The 22,298-nt window shown below is 48.7% G+C and overlaps 1 protein-coding gene across 11 annotated transcripts in view; it reads right to left on the bottom strand.

Moving 5' to 3' along the window:
* Window positions 1–22,298, bottom strand: part of GAS7 (growth arrest specific 7) — a 211,305-nt gene that overhangs the window by 49,780 nt on the left and 139,227 nt on the right. For all 11 annotated transcript variants that reach the window (XM_033089883.1, XM_033089884.1, XM_033089894.1 and 8 more), the window contains one exon: window positions 7,795–7,875. In XM_033089883.1, the coding sequence (XP_032945774.1) occupies window positions 7,795–7,875 (81 nt within the window). The remainder of the gene's footprint in view (window positions 1–7,794; window positions 7,876–22,298) is intronic.

The following is a 22,298-nucleotide window of genomic DNA, read 5'->3' as shown; positions in this document are numbered from 1 at the left end:
TTAGCCGTGGGCTAATTACTGCTCATGTCAAAACAATTACTGGGAAAGAAAAAATTATTTTCCATTCAATCATTTTTCCCCACACAGCAGCTTTCCTCTGACACCCTGTCTCGCTGCATGTCACCCGCACAATCGCAGGAGCATTCAGAGAAGACTCAGTGGGGATCTGAACAGTGACAGCTCACCCACAAGCATTCTTAATTGGCATTCCCAGTCCTCGGGGCTCCTAGCCTACCAAGGGTTAGATACAAAATGAATGGGGGCAGAAGTGGGTGCTTTTGAGGCCGTCGGCTTCCAGGGGCAAAAAAATAAAATAAAATTGATCGAGGATTACTCGTAACTATAAGGAACGTAATTCAGTTTGGGACAATAAGAAAAAAAACGTAAAATGCCAAATCAAGCTGTTTTTAAGATATGAAAAGGGAACAAAAAGTTTCATCTAGTAACTTGAGTAACGTCAGATACAAATATAAATACACACGTGCACACATTTCATTCCTCTTTATGGGAAGTTACAGAGAGAGACAGGGAGAGGGCCTGCGAGATGTATGAGAGGAGGGGACAGAATTTGGGTAGAAAGGAGAAGGTGGTCTTGAGAGGTTTGGGGGAGAGGGAAGTAGATAAAAATGGGAAAGCACAGGAAGAACTGTCGAGAGAGGTGAAGCAACAAAGAAGGGCCAGCAACTCTGCTGCCCAGAATTCACCCTCCCGGTAGCTCTGCTCCCACTTCCCAGCTCTAATCCCCCCATAGAAAGTTCCATCCCCCAAGTTCCGTTGTCCAGGTTCCTACTCCCTAAAGAACCCCAAAGAGTAGACATATTCTTTCAAATAAGAAAAGCAGCTCTGGACACGCCCCTCCTGCCTCCTTTAGGTCTGGCTCAATCTCCCGTGTCTCTGGAATAAACATAGGAACTTCTTTCCTGGGTGCCCAGAAGCCTTGTTCCTTCCTCCCTCCCTGCCTAGCTGACCCCTTCCCTGCCCCCACCCCCAAAGCCCTGGAAGCTGCTCTTCCAGCATCTCAGGAGTAAGCAGTGTCTACCCTGGTTTGTTTAGAGGAGTAGTTTTACATTCATAGCCTTCTGGTCTGGAAATACCTATCTGGCCACCTCGTCCTCACTGTGTCCCTTGGTTGTCTAAGATATAAATTGTATTCCCCCAAATAGAACTCACGATACACCCTCCATGAAAGGCTGAATGGTTGAAAACCCGTGGCTTTTCTCCTCGTCAAAGGTTAAAGAGGACTTTGTAAGGTCCCCCAGGACCACTGTTTCTAAAGGAACATGCAAGCCCCTTCCAACTGGGGGTGCCATGGCCTCCCCTGAAATCAGTGGTGAGGTCAGGCTGAGGGCTGCAGAAGCTGCTCTGGGCCTGGCAACTTGCTAATTCTGCAATGACTGAAGGTCCCGCTTTGCTCCTGGCCTGGGAGCGGAGAGCTGTTCAGGGCTTCGTAGTCTGGAGAAGAAGGTGTGACGTGGCTGAGACCCTGGGCTCTGGAGCCCCTTTCCTGGAGGCTTCTCTCAGGAGAAGCACACAGTCTGTCTGCACATACTCCTGGCTGGCTCCACAGGCTCAAAGGCAGGCTCTCCCAGCTCTGCACTGGAACGCTCTCACTTCCCTCCGATCTGGCTTCCCTGAAGCTGCTGGAGGCCTGAGGATGAACCCTCAGTGGGCTCCAGCTCCAAGACAGAGCTGGAAGACAGAGCTCCAAAGCCAGAATCTGAACCCAGGCTTCCTGACAAAACAAACTCCAACTCCCAGGGACAACAATGACAGGTTTCCTCCATCCCTAAGAAAAACACAAGTGCGGGCTCAAGGCATGTCCCAGGCCCAGAAGCTCAGGAAGGCATTCACTCTCCACATCTGCTGAGTCTGATGAGGTAACCACTAGGCAGAGGTGGCTATTTAAATTCTAAAAGATTAAACTTAAATGAAATCTAAATGCAATGTGGCATCCAGGATTGGATTCTAGGACAGAAAAAATATACTGGAAAAAATGGTGAAATCAAAGAAAATCTAGTTTCACTCATAGTAATGGACAACATTCATTGCTCAGTTTTGACAAATGTGCCATGGTTATGGTAGGGTGTTAACATTAGGGGAAACCGAGTAAAAGGTATACAAGAACTCTCTGTACTGTCTTTACAATGTTTCTGTAAATGCAAAATTATTTCCCAAAAAGTTACTGACTTAAGTCGAATGAAATTAAATTCAGTTCCTCAGGAACACCGGTCACATTTCCAGTACCCATTTAAGCACGTGAGCCCAGTGGCTACCATATTGGACAGTGTAGACATAGAACATGTCCATTCTCATGGAAAGTTCTACGGGACAGCACTGCTCTACTCAGTCCTTCATTCAACCGAGTGACTCATACGTGAAACGCCTGGAACTTCATTTTCACTCACATTTTCTTTTCCGCTGCCTGTTAGTATTTCTCTCTCTACACATCATTACTTCCACACTGCATATTAAACCAGCTCAAAGATGATTTTTAACATTTGCGGCAGTTACTGAATAATGCCTTAGGTATTCTGTTTGGGTTTAAACGTGACTCGCCCAGAAGGCCTGGCATTAAATGTCTCTAGTAAAGCTACCAAACAAACACAACTCTGGCGATGAAGGAAGCCAGTCAGTAGGGAACGTCCCGAGCCCAGCACTGACCCTACTAGCACCCAATATTCAAAAAGTGAAATCCAATGTGTGGGGGGCACTGGGCAAGCTCCCAGATCTCTCCCCAGTGGGTAACCTGGCTGGCTGTGCTACCAGCACCCAACAAACCTGCCCTAAGAAGAAAACTCCAGCCCTATCCGTGGGTGGCCTTTCAAACCCTCTCCAGAAGCTCACGAAGGTACAACTCAAAAGTAAAACCAAACCCCAATGACTTTTTCACTCCCCCCCTCCCACAATCCGCCTCCAAGAAGGGGAGGCTGCCTCCGCTTGGCTTGGCTGGGTTACTTTGTGGTTCCCACTGACATTCTTCTTGACCTGATTTTCCATGTTCTCCTTCAGGAGTAACCATAAGGGATGTGTGTGGTCAATAAACGTGGCTGAGTTTCCACACGGCCCTGGACCCCCACCCACCTTGCAGGTAACCACCACAACGCCCATCACGGCTAATCAGGAGCCGTCTTGACAGAGCCATCCGCTCCCTGGCTGCTTCAGAAGACAAGACATCTCTGCCGAGTTTTGCTTCCACCCTTATACTGATCACATTCAGAATGAAATCCCATCTCTCTGTCTTAGGACACCCAGCAGGCTCTGCCAACCATCTCTCCTCCCCCTCATCACCTACCACTCTCCCTCTTGTCCCCCACCTCTGGCCACACTGACCTGCTTTCTGTTCTCAAACATGCCAAAGTCACTCCTGCCCCAGTGCCTTTGCACCAGCTCTTCCCTGGCCTAGAATATTTCACCACCACCCCACACACATACCCATCTTCTCATTGCCTTTAAACGTTGACCTGAACTGTCACTTCCTCACTGAGCTCTTCCCTCCCAGTCTACTCCGTCCCTCGGCCCTGTTTTAATTCCTTGCATTGGAACATACAAGGAAAATCTGACATATTTCATGTGTGCCTGAATGTAGAAAATCTGACATATTTCATGTGTGCAACTAGAATGTAGGTTCGTGGGAAAAGGGACCACACAGGTCTCGCTTGTCTGTGGCTATATCCCCAGTACTGAGAACAGCATCTGGCATATTTGTGGAATGAAAAGGTTTGAAACTCCATCACTGTTGCTTTGCAAAAGCATGAGCCAAACAAAAGGGGCTGAGATCCAGCGCTGAGTGGTCTCCAGAAGAGGAGTCAACCGCCCCAGGAGCGTGAGGATGGGGACGGTCATGTTTTGAAGCAACCTCACGTCCTCATTGAGTCTATTTCTCTCCCCACAATACAATTCTACCTCCTGAAAGCTGCTTGCAAAACTGAATAAGAAAATAGATGGTAAAAATCCTAGTGCTCCCCTGTATAGAGAAATACCAAAGCAGCTATTATTTTATTCTTCAGTGATGGGGCCAGGTTCAAAAAAGAGGAAAGATGTCAACGTATCCCAGATCCTGCTCTAGCATCACTGGTGGGTTCTCTTCCCTTGCGTCCCAGAGGATGGATGGACAGATGACATGTGTTCATGCCCCAGAGGAGAGAGCAGCACGAATCACAAACTGCGGAGGACTAGCCAGACCCTCAATTTATGAATGGACAAAGTGAGGCCTGGCACGGAGAAGCAAGGTACCCGAGGCTCCAGTCTAACACAAGTTGTAATTTCACAAATCTAAGATATCGTTGCCTGTTTGAGACACCCTTATTTTAAGTACCACTAAGAAAGAAAAAAAGATGCTCCCTATTAAACTGGGGTACACCGATGACAGGATGCCTCTGATTTCCAAGACATTAAAATGTGGGTAAACAAATGAAAGGTGGGTCTTAGAAGCAAAGAACTAGAGTTTTGCAGGTTTTATTGATGCTTCTGGCGATGGGCCATGGTCTGCTACGCAAGGCCCCTGGGCAGTGCTGAATTGATTATCTGAGTCACCTTATAACAGAGCTGCTCGACCGTGGCACTCCTGACATTTGGGGCTGGATAATGCTTTGTGGTAGGGGCTGTGCATCGTAGGACGTTAGCGACATCCCTGGCCTCTACCAACTGCATGCCGGGAGCAGCAACCCTCAGTGGTGACTGCCAAAAATGACAGACATTGCCAAACGGCCCCTTGTAGGCAAAATCAATCACCCCAGAGTTGAGAACCACTGCACCAGAGCCAGAGAAACTTAACAAGTAGGCACAGTGGTTCCCTCCTGTCCTTATCCACAGGCTCACTTTCCATGGTTTTGGTTACCTGTGGTGAACTGCGGTGCAAAAATATTACATGGAAAACTCCAGAAATAAACAATTCATAAGTTTTACATTGCACACCGTTCTGAGCAGCGTGATGAAACCTCACGCCGTCCTAGGCCGGCCCGCTCCGTCCCACCCAGGACACCAATCATCCCCTTTGACCACGCTGGACACGCTCCCGCCCACTGTAGCCACTTAGTCGTCAGGTCGGCTGTCTCGGTAACGCAGTGCTTGTGTTCAAGTCACCCATTCTACTCAATAATGCCACAGTCACGTAACATTTATTACAGTGTATTACTATACTTGTTCTATTTTATTATTAGGTTTGTTGTTAATCTGTCACTGTGCCTAATTTATAAATTAAACTTTATCACAGGTTTGTACATATGTATAGGACAAAACAGCATTTATAGGGTTCGCGGTTTTAGGCATCCACTGGGGGTCTTGGGACCTAGCCCCCGTGGATGTGGGGGTCCTGCCGTATGTATGCTGCAAACAAACGAAAGGGCAGAAGCACCAAACTAGACAGGTGTCTTCATTTCAGGCCTTCTCTGAGCCTTCAGAAAGCTGATGTGCACATTGAATCTCCAAAGGGAGTAAAGTGGACAGGGTTTCCAACTGTGTTTAACTACCAAGTCCTTTTTGGCAGAAAACCTGACAGGCCTAGGCTCCCACAGACTTGGGAAACAGGTTCTCTAGGCCCCTGACATGGGGCAGAGGAGGGAAAGTCAGCGTCCACACATTCTAACGCCTTGGCCACCTTGCCAGTTCTCATCCGTGGATGGGACCCTCCCTACCCTCTCCCCACCTTCCTTGCCCCCCTGGAGGCCCTAGCACCCAGTTCAGTGCTGGGCAGAGCGAGCTCTTCCTGTGCTTGTCGGGTGAAGGCAGAAATCTGTTATGCCTAGGCATCGGGCCTGGGGCTCTGATCCAGCTCCTCCCAGCCCTCCTTCTGGGGGACAGCACCCACCAACAGTGGAAGGGATAGAACACTGCCTGGGGATGGTGCCAGGGACAGCAGGCTTTGGGGAGGTGGCCCTTTTGACTCAAAGCGTAAATGCCCTGACCAGCTCTGCAGAGCAGGCCGCGGCAGTTCATACCTGTCATCTCCACATGCCCACGCAGCCCCTCCCTCTATCCCTGTCCAGTCCTAGTTCATGGACCACTCTACTCAGAAAAGACAGCCGAATTACTTTCTAGTGTCTGGCTGTCCTGCAATCAGCCGGGCTAGAGGGCCACACCTCACATTATTCCCGCTGGCATTTCTATACAACAAACAAAAAATACAACAACAATGACAAAAAAACACAAAAAAACAAAACAACAACAAAAGAGAAGGCAGTGAGCCCAGAACTGCCTACTGTCATACAACATGTAGGAAAGCTGAATGAGTCCATTTCTGGGGACTTAGTCCAATAATGTAGCACTCACCTCTCCCTAGGAAGTCAAGAGGAAATGCCCCAATTCCCTCCTCATCAAGGGAGTTCCTTTAATTTAAGTAAATATTTAAGTAAAAAAAATCAAAATATAAATTCAAAAAAGTCAAAAGCCTAGAAGAACTTTCAGTAGGAAACACCCACGCATCCCCTCTCCCATGCCTCAGTGGATCCTCCAGAGGTTGGTTTTTCCACCAATTCGGTTTTGAGTTCTTCTGTTCTGGCGATCTTCATATCCCTAAATCTGTCCTTTGATCATGCTTTGATTTCTTAATGAATCGGTGGGAGAAAATGTCTAAAGACTCCTGCTAATGAAAGCTGGGGCCTGGCCCACTCTTCCAGTGTCCACCCTCCCTTTTCCCTGATCCGGGGTTTAAGAGTCTAGTTATTTTTCATTTTTTATTATTATTATTATTTTATTATTTTAGCTCTTCCTTTGTTCACCTGAGATGTGTTAAGTGAACTGTTAAACCTTTGATGACTTTGTGTTCCATGAAGGTTAAGGAAGTTCTCGGCTCCCCTCCCCTACAGATAAGCTGCTTCTGCTCTCCCTTCCTAAGTGCCTTCCCTCTTCTGTCCAGCTACAAGCATCGGCACATTTTCAAAGCTATTTACATTTAAATTCCAAGCTGTAACCACAACCATCCAGGTTGACAACTAAAGGCGAAAACTGGCAAATGGGGTTTACATACCATATGAGACATTCATGAATTCACTCACCCATGAGGCCAAGCTCTGTTTAGGGACTAAAGATTCAACAAGAGAAAAACAGAGACCAAGTCCCTATCCTCAGGAAGCGTGCAGTTGAACATGAAGAACGACAGCCAACAGGGAGAAGTTCTCCAAGGGCAATGAAACAGCACGCTGCTGGAACGCAGAGTCATGGGCAAGGGCTCTAATTTGAGTGGTCAGGGAAGGCTTCTCAGAGGTGGCATTTAAAACAGGGCTAAACCACAAGAAGTCATACGCTGTTCTCCCACTGGTGTGGCTCACAACTCACCGTCCTGAGATCTCAGAACCCAGTGTCTCCTAAGAGTAACAAACCTCCCACCTGTTACAGGAATAGCTACCTTGACCACCTCTCCTTGATTACCTTTGCAGATGGAGAACACATAGACTCACAAGGAATCCTATTTTTTTTCCAGAATGTTCTGTTTGAACGTTGCCCTAGAAAAAATCTGCGTCCCTTCCACTTCTCCACCTTGATGCCTTTGGGAACCGTGTGGAGGAGTTCTGCCCCTGGTTTGGGTCCCTGCAGACAGGGAAGAACTCTGATGCCTCACCTCACCCAGCCGACTCCTTTCTCTAAGCACCAGGGCGGAGTGAGTGGGAGCCACCAGATTGCTGCAGGCGCTGCCAGGGAGATACCATCCTGCAGGGTAATGGGCCTCCTACCCCTCCAGAACCCTCCCCGGGTTTCGTCCATAAGATCACCAGCCAGGTGTCAGAACCCAGGATCCAGAGTCTTGGCCTTTGCGACGTAGCCCTTCCCAGTTGCCCCAATGTAGTGAGTAGACAGTACCTGTTGGAGGCAGAGAGCTCCTGAGAAGGCCTGGGCTGGCTGGAATCCCAGGAGAACTGCTGGGACGCTCCCAGGTGGTCTCTGGTCAAAGAGAGAAACAAAATCGTTTTCAGAATTTCATAGGGTAGAACCAAAGAAGGTCATAGAACAGAACTAGATGGTCAGTGCTTAAAACAATAGTCATGGCCGGTCACCTTGCTCCCTAACCCCAGGACTCAGGAGCCTGTGCTCTGCTCCCACACCCTTCCCCCCTCCCGTGATGACAGATCTTCTTTTTGCCAGGGACCCTTCTCTAAACAGCTGTAGCCTTCTGGTTGGGATCCTCTGAAGTGTTCCCCTAGTGTCCCTCCCTCTCTTATCCCCCGAGGCTGCCAGTTCATGCACCCCCTGGAACGCTTCTGTCTCTAGTCCTGGAACCCTAGCTGACAACTGGGCATTTCTCCCCAAATACCACTATCCCTGAAAGCACAGAGGAAGGGGCCCTGGCCCGGGGGTCGTACAGACATAGTCCCTCCAAAGGACCTCCAAAGGACTTCCGAAGTCCTTCCCAGTTCTACAGTTCTGAGTCTTGCTTGAATTATAACTGCTGCGTCTGACTGGCTACCTTTTCTGCTGCCCAGCATGCAGCTCAGCCAGAAATAAACCTAGTACTACAGCTGTATCATTGTCTCCTAAACACTACTTTACCTATTTCACCACCGTGAGCAGAGACGACTCATAAAATTACCTAGTGATGAAAAGAATAATACTTTCTCACTATAAACAACTGGATAACACAGAAAAGCACAAAGAAGAAAAAAACTATCACCCATAATCCCACAACTCGGCACTACCAACACTTTGGTATCTACATGTTGATTTGTTTTCTAGTCATATATACATCTTTAAAACAAAACAAAATCATACTGTACATTCTTTTCACATTATCGACTTTTGTGAGTAGCTTTCTAAAATCACGAAAGGGACTGGAGAGTACAGAGGTTACAGAGTCTATTAACAACGATGAGTCTAGAAGCAGACTACCTGGGTTTGAATCCCACCTCTGCCTCTTACCACCCGTGTAAAGTGTAACCTTGGGCAAGCTAATTGTCCTCTCGGTGCCTCAGTTTCCTCCACTGTAAATGAGATCAATAATGGCAGCCACCCAAGGCAGTCGCTGTATTCAGGCCAAATGCACACATACAAGCTCTTAGCATAAAGTTATTTTTAAAGTTAGCCGAATGTATGAGTGTAATATTAATCAGAAAATTATATTGCTGAAAATTCAATTGTTTCAAATATTAAAAATAAAAACAAGCAAAACCCTTTCAATGGCTTCTCTCAATTAGAATTCAAGAGAACTGGGTTTTTGCTTCACCTCTGACTCTAAGTTGCTGGGCAGCCCAGGGCAAATCACTCTACCTCTCTGGTCCTTCAAGTCTTCATCCACAAGGAAGGGGTCGGGCTAACTGGTTTTTAGGGCCCTACTACTCCTGCCCTCCACCTTTGATTGATGGTCTTAAAACCTTAAGACCCATTGTTAAGGTTTAAGGTGCTTATGGCTCTAGAAGTTGGGTAGTAATATGATCCCTTTGTGTCTTAAGGGAGAGAAAACAGAACGGAGGGCAAGTGAGGGAAGCGGCAGGGAGGATTTGACCAGGAATGAGAGCAGTGGGGTCTTTCACGAGGAATGGGCAGAAGAGCAGGCTCAGTGGCCTCCCTGAGGGAGGAGGGACATGGCTGGCTGGCACTCAGACACCAAGACTCCGAGAATCTACCAGCAAGACCACTCCTACTCGGAGGCCAAGTGCAGTGGAAAGCATTCCAGGCCTGCTGCACGTAAGCTGACCTTTGCAAGTAGCTGACCCTGTATTTTGGCTTTCTTTTAACTCTAACATGAGGATAAAAATGGTACCTACATAGAGTTATGGTAGCCTGAAATGGGTTAACCTGTGTAAAGTGTTTAGGATGACATCAGTACACAGTAAGTGCCTTTATGGGCGATAAATAAAACAAACAGATAAGCCAAGCTGGATGAGTAAATGTAGCGGAACTTAGATGAGAAAACAGCCTTCATAAGAAGTGAGACAGGCTCCCGCAGGAAGCGGACACACCACACGGCCTTAGCCGATTTCCAGAGGCCTCTGCCTGCTGGATCGGCTCTACTCGGAGGCTACCCTGTCACCCCCACTTGCCCAGGGTCCAGCTCAGCTCCTCCTCTCTAACCTGGCCGCCCGGCTCTCCTAGAACACAACCTCCACAGCTTCACCAGCGGCTCCCCACGTCCCACCACCCACATCCAATCAGTTCCGGGGGCCGGGAGGCACCCCTCCATCACATCCCTCACCTCCTCACCTCTTCTCCATCTCACTCCTAAGTGGTCTCCCTGCTTCCTGTCTCTCCCACTTAAAATCAGTCCACACACAGCTAGCAGACTGCTCCCCTGGAGCCCCACTCTCGCTGCAGGCCACGCACCACCAAAAAACCCTTGCTAGCTCATTTCCAACATGGCGCACAGAAGAAAGTCCAAACTTTGTAGCCCCCGCCCCACCTCCTCGCAAGGCACCCCTGTCTGTCCAGATTGACTTCCTATTGATATCTAGTCAACTCCACTTGCTGGTCTTGGAACATGCCTTTGCTTGGATGTCAGAATTTTGTTCATCAAATCTCAACTAAAATGCCTCTTCCACCATGCAGCCTTCCTAGATTGCTTTTCTCCCTTGCTGTCAAACCCCCAAACTCTCTAGAGGGGACACTGTACTACATCACCCAGATGCCCCCAGCTGGAGAGGGTCATCGCAGACTCCTTGGAGCACTGCCCTTGGCCAAAGGGAGCTGCCTTGCCCAAGGTTATGCCTGGGGTAGGAGAGTAGGAGGTGCTGCACATCCAAATGGCTGGTCAAGACAGGGATGGGGAGAAGAAGGGAGATAAAGACCCACCAATCCCCTTGCCTCGAGGTAAACGATTTCAAAGGGCCATCCAGCTGAGAGTTGCCCACTGGGCTGGCTAAGGCCTTTCTTGTAACTGTACTGCAGTGTTGCTTCCTTCCCTTCACTGGGGGGCTGCTCCCAAGACCACACCCCCTACTGAACCTCCTGCACATAAATCTATCTCAGATTTGTCTGACAGCCTGACCTAAGAATCCGTCCTCCCCGTCCCACAACATACACATTCCATCCAGCTCCTTCCAGGGAATCAGCACTTCGTCCCACCTCTCAGCACAGATTTTAATCTTGACATCTATCTTATCTTGAGGGCAGAATCTGTGGCTGGCTCCCCCTTTCAAACATAGCACCTCGCTTGAGGACAGACAGGCAAACAGGATGGACACTGTGACGGCACAATGTCGATCCCCATCTGACGTGCCCTTCTACTCTCTAGGGATAAACAGACAGTTCCATTCTCCTAGAAGCAGTCAAGTTCCCCCAGAGAACCATCTCCTTTGTGGTGTTGCTTCCACCTCTTTGGTGGCTAATACCACTGACCTTATTTCAAAAGAAGAACCAGCAGCTCTTTCTGCTGCCTTCAAAAACTGCCCTACACTCGCTGGCCTCTGTCACTCATGGGCCTCCCAGAAGCTGGAGTCCCTTTTCCGCATAAGTATTGTATCTCTCTAGACAACCTCCACCAGGGCTCCAGCAGGGACAATGCAGCTTCCTGAAGGATTCCTCCCTCCTATCTCCCAGTCTTGGCCAGCTCTGACCAATCCAAAATACAAAGCCCCGAGAGCCTGGAGCAGGAATGGAGCCAGGGCAGGCCAGGCGGACATCTGGAGAGAGCCACCAGGGCTCTGGCTGACTGACCTCACGAGCAGCAGGAAAAATCAACCCAGATGACCATACTACCCAGAGGGAGGAAGAAGCCATTTCCAGGCAGGTCTTTTCCAATAAAAGACTTGCTAATCTATTTATAGCACACCAGGTTCTTTGACCACGCCAAAGCAAATCTGAAGTGACAGCTTGGGGGTTATGTTACTCTGGATTGAGGTCCTTTTGCATTCTCTGGGGTTCCGTCCCTAGGGTTCTACATCATGCCAGGTGACCATGCAGATTCCTAACAGAGTCGCTGCCATGCAGGTTCCAAAGTCTCTGGGGGCGCAGTGAGGTCAGAGTGGAAGAAGTGACCACTCTGTGCTCCCAGAGAGCCTCTGCCCGTCCAACCCAATTCATGGGAAACACATTTTTTTCCTAAAGGCAATTCCAACTTAATTCGGACTTCTGCTGAAACCAGGGAAGCCAAACACACATACACACACACAAACTGACCATGGATCAAAGTGTGACGGTACAAGTCAGAAATTTTTATTTCCCCATCAGTGGATTACAGTGGCTGCCCCATGTGAACTAACTCTTTTAAAGAGAGAGTCCACTTTAAGGGTGGAAAGTGATGTAAATCTGGGTTTCAGACCACAGATGTGCCAACTTAATATTAGGTTGGTGCAAAAGTAATTGTGGTTTTTGCAATTATTTTTAACCTTTTAAATTGCAATTACTTTGGCACCAATTTAGTAATAACAACAACAATGGTAATACTAGTAATAAAACAGTAAAGGAGGCAGGAGTTACTAATTTTAAAGTAACTTCTAGACTTCATTTCCCCCTTGTGAAGACCTAACCCTGCGTGTACTAGAGGTATTGGCTTCCAGGGCGAAAACCACAAGGAGCCCCTAGATCATGGTGATCATGGTGATTGGCCCACCAGTAAGTCTCGGCCCCACCCCATGTTCCCCTAATCTCCCTGACCCCACCCACCAGTGGACAGCTGCTCTTGATTGGTCCATTTCCTTGGCTGTGTGGTTGCTCTCTGCTGCCCCAGTGGGTATGAAATCACCACAGGTACCAGCCCAGGAGGAATTGGGCTTTCCTTTCCTGGCTAGAATCTGAGATTCCTGAAGTCTCCTCTTCTTTGCATCTCTCTATACGCCCCCTGCTGTACTTCGCACTCTCTCTGCTACACCCACCTCTTGTTTCTTCCTTTCCCTTGTCTGGTGGTGGCCCCAAATGTGGCTTCTCTCTTGGCAGCTATTTTCCTCACCAACAGGGACTGCTACTCTGCTCAGGTTTCCCTAAGCAGACAGATGGCAGGCAGCCCTGCTGCGCCTTCTTCAGCCATTGTCCTTCCCCGCCTGGAAGCTGGATTGCCACCCGGCTGCCCTGTTCTGCTTGGCCATGTCCTTTACCCCAACCAGGAAGGCAAGTCCCAGGAGAATCACAGCAGCTCCCACGCCCCAGTCCAGGAGCGGGGCCGGCCCCGTCAGAATGCAAGCTGCAGCAAGCCGTGGGAGCCCATCAGCGTCTGGGGGTCCTGCTCAGCTCTCCCTTGGGACACTGAGCAGAAGAGGCTCTGGTCCCCTCCTACATACCAGTGTTTCCTCAGCCCCTGGCTTTGCAGTCACCTTCCAGTTAGGGGTCTCTGGCCAGTTAGGACATCCCTAACCCCTTCTCAAAATTAAATGAAATTGGGCCTCTAACCATGGACTCTCAGCAGAATAGAAACTACTCCTCTCTGAACATCCATTTGTGCCTGGCCCACCCCATATACCCCAACATTGGGTGTCACCTTCAGTGGCCACAAAATATCTATGAAATGGGTGCTATCGTTTCTAATTTTTGGTGGAAGAAACAGAAGCATCAGTGAGAAACAGTAGAGCTGAAGCTCAGTCTGATAGCAAAGACCAGCACGCGCCGGCCACACCTCTGAGCCCTGTGCTGGGGCTCTGCAGCCAAACTGTGCTGTTTTAATCTATATGCCACTCTCGATTTGAGGACCACCTTCAAAATTAACATTATTATATTAATTTAACACAATATTTATTTTAATACTAGAAATATAATCTAAATAAACTATGATAGATATTTAATAAATGAAATTACTAATTATAGTATTAATATATTATTTTATATATTGGTATTTATTCATTATGATTATATTTGAAGGCCTAGTCTGTGTCTGGCACTGTCCTGGGCACCGAGGGTACTGCACAGACTTTGACAGGTTAAACACCCTCTGCCTCCTTCAGCTTACATTCCAGTAGTAGGAGTCACCATGCTATTCTATTTTTGAAAATCAATATAGAAAAATTTTGATGAATGAAAATTTAAAGTTTTTCTAATGGGATTGGTGGGAGGAAATCATGGCAGGAGACAAATAATAAGTACGTCAAACATATCAGGGTAGATAGTGGTATGCACAAAAGAGAATAAAGCAGGGAAGGGGGATAAAAAGCATTGTTAGAAAGGGGTGTAATTTTGGTCAGGCGGCTAAGGAAGGCCTCACTGAGAAAGGCACATTTATTATTAAGTATCTCCTGCTGCCATCACAAATGACCCCAAACTTAGCAGCTTACGTCAACAAGCATTTCTGATCACATGGGCTGAGTGCGTCAGGCTCCAGGAGCGGCTGAGCTGGGGGGTTGTGGCGCAGGCACCCTATGACGCCGCAGTCAGTGCATCATCTATTGCTTCATCTGAGGGTTTGCCTCGGCTGGAGAAGCCACTTCCAAGATGGTATATCCACACGGATGCTGGCAGGAGCCAAAGTTCCTTGTCACAGGGCCGCTCCCACCAGGGCAGCTAACTTCCCCCAGAAGGAACGAGATGAGAGGGCAGAAGCCATGACGTCTTTTATTATATCACCTAGCCTCAGGAGGGACGCTCCTCCACGACTGCCAGATTCTGCTGCTCACACAGCCCAGTCCTGGCAGAAAGTGGGAGGGACTCATAAGAGCGTGTGTGACAGCAGGTGGGGGGAGCAAGCCATGTGTATATCTGAGGGAAGAGAATTCCAAGCACAAAGGCAGCGAAGCGGGCACGTGTCTTTCATCTTCAAACAGAAGCAAGGAGGTCGGCATGGCTGAAGAGGATACAGGCAGAAGCAGAAAAGGTCAGAGGTACCAGGGACCAGACTGAATTATCCAGGGCAGCGAAGTTTCCCAAAGTGGAGTCCCCAGGCCAGCAGCATCAGCATCACATGGAAACTTGTTAGAAATACACGTTCCTGACCCTACCCAATTCCTGAATCAGAAGCTCTACGGGTGGACCCCGTGATCTGTAACAACCAGCCCTGCAGATGTTCTGGTGCACACCCAGGTTTGAGAATCAATGCTCTAGAGTCTTAAAGATCATGGTAAGGAGTCTGGCTTTTATTTTGAATGTAGGGACGGCCATTGCAGCGTTCTAAGCAGAGAAGTGACATGATCCAATGGCTGCTATTGTGCCAGGACCTGCCTCCGAGCAGGCTTCCTGAACTAAGCTACCACATGCCCTCAGCACATCTGGTGCCCTAGATGTGTCACTTGTGAATATTGCCTGTTCCCGTCCGGCCTGTCACTCCTCCAGAGGTCAGATAACGTTGTTCTTCACTAAGTCCTTCCAGAAGGAGCAGCAGGAGCTACTGAGTGTGCCGTGAGTGGCACAGGGACCAAACAGGTGTCTTTGCAGTTGGCATTGGAAACACGACCTCCACCAAGAGCTGAGACGCTGTGGGATCTGGGGGTGTCTCACGCAGGTAGGGTCGGGGACAGGGGTACACAGGCAACCACCTCCCACCCCCAGTTCTGGAACCGTATTCCTCCATGCTGGTTTCAGATACTGTGGGCATGGATATAATTACTGAATGATCTAGTGACACAAGGAAGAACAGCTCGGCTGAAGACCTTCTTGCTTGTGAGGCTTCACCCAGATTCCCCTACTGTGGGGGCTTCCACAACTGCTCTACACCCAGCTCCGATCCCTCTGGAAGGGCGATCTGAATAGGTGAAGTCTAGACAAATGGAAAGACACAAGGGCTCCTCACAAACACCAGCCGCAGGCCCCTCCAGCGAAGAACTGTGCTGTGCAGGATCACCCATATCCGGTCACCAGTGGGGAGGGCTGCTGAGAGACCTCCAGTCTTGGGCAGCCAGGAAAGACTTCACCTCGGCACTGGGCCCCGAGCTTTAGCAAACACAGACCTCGAGCCTTGGAGACCCACGGTCTCCAGCAAGAAATGCATGGCAGGCGTCAAGCCTGGGAAAGGGTAAGGAATGGGGCGTTGGTAGCTAACACCCCTAATTCCCAGAGTACCGTGGTTACAGCCCTGCCAGTCCCGGGGACGCTCTCCTGAGAATGAGACTCCTTATGCTCTGAGGAAGAGGAGAGTTGGGGATACCAGGACTCTGCTGTTGCAAGAGGAAAGAAATGGAATGGAGACCTGGTCCTGGTGTTTCAAACACCCCTCAAATATTCTGAGGCAGCCTAGAGTTCCTACTAAGAGCTCGGGTGCTGGCATCACACAGACAGATGTATGAATCCCCGGTCCACCCCTCATAACTGATGGCCGTGGTTTTCAGCCTCAGTTTCCTCACTGTAAAGTGGGGGTAACACTGTGGTAGCCTCGTGGTGCTGTGATGAAAAGTCACTGAGGCACGGACAGCTTTCCGCAGTCTATGACACCCATTAAACAACAACAATACTAATAAAACAAAACCCTCTCCATTCCTTCGTTCTCTCTGTTTCCTAACTTCCATCCATCCCCCGTGCCCTCGCCTTGCCCCTTTCCTCTTTTTCATGCCTTCACAGAACACATCTCCCAACAGTAGAGGAAGGGAAGCACTCCTCTATGGTGCTATAAGGAAGAAGGTGCCCGAATGCCTTCCTACCATTTCTGACCTGTAAGGGTGTCCCTTCGTTAACTAGAGAAACATCACTCTCGTGGTCCACAACTTGCTACTTCACAGCAACTTAGAGGATCCTTATGCAACACTGTGATCCAGGTGGGTCAGGGGCCCGTAGACCCGTTTCACAGACGATACAGAGGCTGGTGGTGATACCCTGCCCCTTTGACACTGGTCTGAACCAAGCTCTGGACTGGCTCCAGCCCTCACAAAGGGCCTGGGAAGAGCAGAGCCAGGAGCAGTGGAGGGATTCTAGCGAGGGGAAGAGTGGTCTGCCCGGCACTCTCTGAGCCTGTTCTTCAGTCCCCTTAGGATCCCTGATGTACCAATTTCCTTCTAGAGTGAAGATCTGGGCAAACACACTGGGAATCCCTGAACTTGGGTTGAGGGGTAATGAGGGCTGCCTGAAATGTAGGACAACGGTGTCTTTTCATTGAGCCAATAGATGTTGGCAGCCAACAACCAGTTCACAGGTATTATGACCCCCGTCTTAGGGTTAAGAAAATTGTAGGTTGATGCTGAGAAGGAAACGCTATCAACGCCAAAGGCTGGATGCTCAGGATCCAGAACGTAAGCACAGGTACCTTGCAGAGCTCCAGTCTCGTTTCCCAAGTATAGTTATTCCTCAGGATTACTGGAGTCAATTGTTAAAAATACAGGTTCCCAGACCTCATACCTGAGGATTCTGCTTTAGTAGGTCTTGGGTGGAACCCAGAAGCCAGCATTTTAACAAGCAGTCTCGGCGACTAACCAGATGGGGGAAACCAGTAGAGTCCGTAGTAATATGGTCATGGGAACCGGCCACAAACCGGGAGGCACCCAGACGAGACAGAACCCCAGGGCATGGGTCAGGCGCAGGCTCAGGCAAGGTGAGAAGCAAGATATGTAGGAGCAATGCAGGGTAACCCTACCCAAATGCCCATCATCTCTCCCCCCCCCAACCTTCTATAAATATCAGGTTCACAACATCTGCTCCCAGAGAGCCCCAGCTTTGACACGAGGCTTGTTACCTGTTTTAGTTCCCAGGGGAGGCTTACAAATTAGAGTAGATTGTCACAGACACTTTAGCATGACTGAGTCCTTAGAGTCTTCCCTAGAATAGGGGAGGATGAAGAAAGATGAGAAAGCACTGTACTGAAGGAAGCTGAGAGCGAAAGGGCACCCGGAGAAGGTTCTAGGGAATGGGCACAAGGGGGACGGCAGGCTGACCTGGAGGTCGTGTCAGCAGGGCCCACCCCCTTCCCAAAACCTTATCTTAAGCCCCTGAGGGCAAAGTCCTGAGTTAGGACAAGAAGGATGAGTTTTGTGTAATTCTGTTCCCAGGTGCTTGGCTTGGACACAGCTCACAGATCAGGGCCAACAGGATATTCCCACCCTGGCTGGGGCATGGGGAGAGTCCAGGTGACCTCAGGGTACTGTGCGCTCCTGTCAACATCATTCAGACTTTCTGAGCACTAACTACAATGGACAGGCACCAGGCCTGGGGAGGGCCTCTGGGTGCTCACAGCATCAACCCTGCCCTCAGGGAGCCGACGGACTGCCTGAGGGAAGCACAGATGATCTCTTCCTACCTCAGCTCTAGCGCCTGCTTTCAAATCCATCGCTCCTACCAGATGTACTCTGATAGGCAAGGACCATGTCAAATAAATGTATGCCGTCTCCCGGGCACCAAATTCAGCAGGCACTTAGTAAGTAATAAATGAATGAAGACTCGGTGCAAAGCAACCGTTAGAACTCAGTTTGATTGCACGGCCAATGGCTGATTTAAAAAATGTGTGAATGTGTGTGGGTGTAGATAAAAAGACATAAACGGATGGAAAGACAGAGAAGGGCCAGGGAGAGCAGACAAAGACCTGGTACCCTTCACATAGCATGAATTACAAGTGTCCTTCCCATAGCATGAATTACAAATCAAGTAAGCAACCCAATCTAAAAAGAGCAAAGAATACACATGGGTGGTTCACAAGAAAAATGATTACAAATGACCAATAAATAAAAGATGCTCAGTCTCACTCAAAATTGGAGAAGTACAAACTAAGACAACACCAAGACACTGTTTTTTTACCCTTTGGATATATAACATCTTTCAAGACTGATAATGCCTAGTTTGCAAAGCTGAAAAGAAGTCTGGAAGGTCTCTGAAAGGCAGTGTGAAGAGAGCTATTAACATCCCCAATGCACATTCCCCTGGACCGAACGACAGTTCTAGGTGTACAATGACATTAAGTATAAAGACATGTTTCGGAGCATTTTTTGTTAGAGGGAAAAAATACTCTGGAGAAACACCATGAATGCCCACCAATAAGGGACTGATTATGCTGTGTTAGCAGGACAACATTCTGTGCAGCTGTTGCAGTGAATGAGGTACATCTGGGAGTGTCGTGCACAGCATCCCCAAAACACACTGCCACGAGACCAGTGTACAAAGGCTCTCAGGTGCATTTAAAGACCACGCCAGCATGTGATGCTGGTTAATTCTTAAAAATGAAACCAAAGCAGAAAGACTCTATTTTTACGGCACATCCCATTTCAATGGTTTACCAAGAACATGAGAACTTCCCATGAAAGAGAGACAAAACTGTACAGTGTTGGTGCAGGAATAAAGGGGAAAATCGACAGAGAAAGAAAACTAAGAAATAAACCCCGGCAGACTAGTTTAGTATAAAGAGGCACTTTTCAGGGTGATGGTGAAAAGCTGATCAGTCAGTAAGTGCTGCTAGAAAGACAGATCTATTTCTCACATATTTTCTGAAATTAAATGCTATCCGAATTAAAATTAAGGGATGGGGAAGAAAAAAAAAACCAGTCCATGAGTGTTAGAAGAAATATTACCCTCTTTTGTTAGCAAAGGCCTTTCTAAAGTGTAACCTCAAAAGGCAGAAATCGGGGCCGGCCCGATGGCTCAGGCGGTTGGAGCTCCATGCTCCTAACTCTGAAGGCTGCCGGTTCGATTCCCACATGGGCCAGTGGGCTCTCAACCACAAGGTTGCCAGTTCAACTCCTCGAGTCCCGCAAGGGATGGTGGGCAGCGCCCCCTGCAACTAAAATTGAACATGGCACCTTGAGCTGAGCTGCCGCTGAGCTCCCAGATGGCTCAGTTGGTTGGAGCGCGTCCTCTCAAGAACAAGGTTGCCGGTTCGATTCCTACAGGGGCCAGTGCCAGATGGCTCAGTTGGTTGGAGCGCATCCTCTCAACCACAAGGTTGTGGTTCGACTCCCTCAAGGGATGGCGGGCTGTGCCCCCTTCAACTAACAACGGCAACTGGACCTGGAGCTGAGCTGCGCCCTCCCAACTAAGACTGAAAGGATAACAACTTGAAGCTGAACGGCACCCTCCACAACTAAGATTGAAAGGACAACTTGACTTGGAAAAAAAAAAGGTCTTGGAAGTACACACTGTTCCCCAATAAAGTCCTGGTCCCCTTCCCCCCCACCAAAAAAAAAAAAAAGGCAGAAATCATAGAAGGTAAAGATTGGCTAAACTCTCTAGAAAAATAGAGTTTAGAAAAATCACACTCAGAATTATAAAACATCATTAAACAAGTACAGCCACCTGCTATACATGATAAAGACTCTTCTCTAAGAACTGTCTAAACCCCAGAGCACTTCCTGTGCAGATCCCCATCGCAGGGCAGTGCCTGCTGGGCCACTGAGAGTATCGTACACAACAGGACTTGGGGGGGCCGGAGGGCAGGGTATCTCCCACTGTCAGTGACCATTTTCTGCTAAATGGCTGCTACAGAAAAAGGACAAGTCTGCAGAGAAAACAAATCTATGACGTTAACAAATCTATGACGTTAAACAAATCTAAGAGAAAGAAGGGAGGCATTAGACATCACCAGGTCCCAGAGACAGGACAATCAACTCAGCACTTGATTTTCTAGTCCCGAAGCCGGGGCTGCTATGAGATGCCCCATACCCTCTAAAATGTCCTTTTTCATAAGCTAGTTGGAATGGACCTCTATTCCCATAACAAGACAACCCCTGCCCACAGTCACCCACCAACTATATTGCCCTATAAACGGCCATCGCCAGCCCTGAGGCCATTAGATCCACATCTGGTATACGCTTCTGTGAACATGCTAACTGTGGCTTCTTCATAGGCCCCAAGTAGCTTGTCATTAATCTCTGCATGGAAAAGTCATACCACTCAACTGTTCAGAAGCTTCTCTTCCCAGGAAGAGAAGTGATATTTTCCACTCATTCATCACCTTTCGATTTGTTTCCTGAGAAACTCGGCATTTACGGACTTCAATTGCTCTGCATTGCTGATCCATAGTTAGAAGACTTTCCAGTAAAAGGTGTGACTTTACATTTAGAAATAATGCTCGAAATCACTAAGAGTGTTGCTTTTCACAAGACGGAGGAAACTGTCAGAAAGAGCTATGGTTATTTTGGGAAGTAGAAATAAGTAATCATCTCTCTGAGGTGCAGCCACAAAACCACGTCCAAGCTGCTGGATTCCTGAGGAAGACCAGGCAGCCCCCGCCACAAAGGGCCCCAGCAGCTCCTTCAGCATGTAGGAGAATCCTTATCGTGAACCAACGCTACAAAAATGTACAGAAATCCTGGGTGAAATAAGCTCTTTTCAAACATCGAGAAAGGGCATTCAAGATAGAGGAGACCACACAATATGGGGAATAAAACAGGTAGCATTTTAGAGTTGGATGAAGTAAGGTTCCTTGGGGAAGGGCATGAGTAAGTTGAAATAACCTCTCTGCAAGGAAGCCTGAAAGTCTCATCCATGTAGGGAAACGCTGGAATGCTACAAGCAGTGCAGCCTTCAAGACGGGCTTAAATTGAGTCGTGCTGCCCTAACTTCAGAGGACATTAGCATCACCTGGAGGGCTGATGAAAGCAGATCACAGGGCCCCAATCCCAGAGTTTCTGATTCAGGAGGTCTAGGGAGGGCCTAAGAAACTGCATTTCTAACAAGTTTCCAGGTAGTGGTGATGCTGCTGTCTGGGAACCCCACTTTGAGAACCATAGGTCTAGAGGAAGACGAGGAAGGGCAGAAGTCTCTGCAACAACAGTCCAGATGTTGGAGGTAGGGCCATAACAATTTTATTTTTTTTTTTAAGGCACAACAGTGAAAACAACTCACAAATTCCACCTGACTTGAAAGCACTCACTACTTATGCCATTTCCTCCTGAAAACTGCAGCGACTATTTAAGTTGGCCCGAGAGATCCAGAAAAAGAAAACTGCCCCTAACAGGACAGATGTTCTAAGAGCAAAGAAGAGATCTACCAGGACCACAAATAGTTAGGATGTCATGGAATCCTCTTGAGGGATTCCCTCTCCTGCTATAAAGCCCACGAGCTAAGAAGATTTTGCATTTGCATACCTGGTAATAAGAATTCACTCTTGGTGCGCAAGAGTTGAGCCAGCTGGGCGGGTGGGGATGTGGCATCCAAAAGCACTGTGTGCTCCCTGGCCCTTTCTGCTCTGTTCCCCAAGACTGTGCCCTTTTCTGTAGTGTCCTCCATGTTTATATATCAGCAGCAGAGAGCAAGTGAAGACTTTATCTGCGGCAAAGAGGCGAGGGGCAGGGGTCTCCTTGACTCCCAAGCTGGCACACTCCTCCTTCCACGGCAGACATCACATAGCCCACCATTTGTGGACGCTCTTCACACCATATAAAAATGACCAGGGCCCTGGGGCCGGCCCGGTGGCTCAGGCGGTTAGAGCTCCATGCTCCTAACTCCGAAGGCTGCCGGTTCGATTCCCACATGGGCCAGCGGGCTCTCAACCACAAGGTTGCCAGTTCAATTCCTCAAGTCCCGCAAGGGATGGTGGGCTCCGCCCCCTGCAACTAAGATTGAACACGGCACCTTGAGCTGAGCTGCCGCTGAGCTCCCGGATGGCTCAG

Source organism: Rhinolophus ferrumequinum, chromosome 21 (genome assembly GCF_004115265.2).
Source record: "Rhinolophus ferrumequinum isolate MPI-CBG mRhiFer1 chromosome 21, mRhiFer1_v1.p, whole genome shotgun sequence".
NCBI lineage: Eukaryota > Metazoa > Chordata > Mammalia > Chiroptera > Rhinolophidae > Rhinolophus > Rhinolophus ferrumequinum.
The sequence above is the reverse complement of the archived record's forward strand: the minus strand, read 5'-3'. Positions and strand labels throughout refer to the sequence as shown.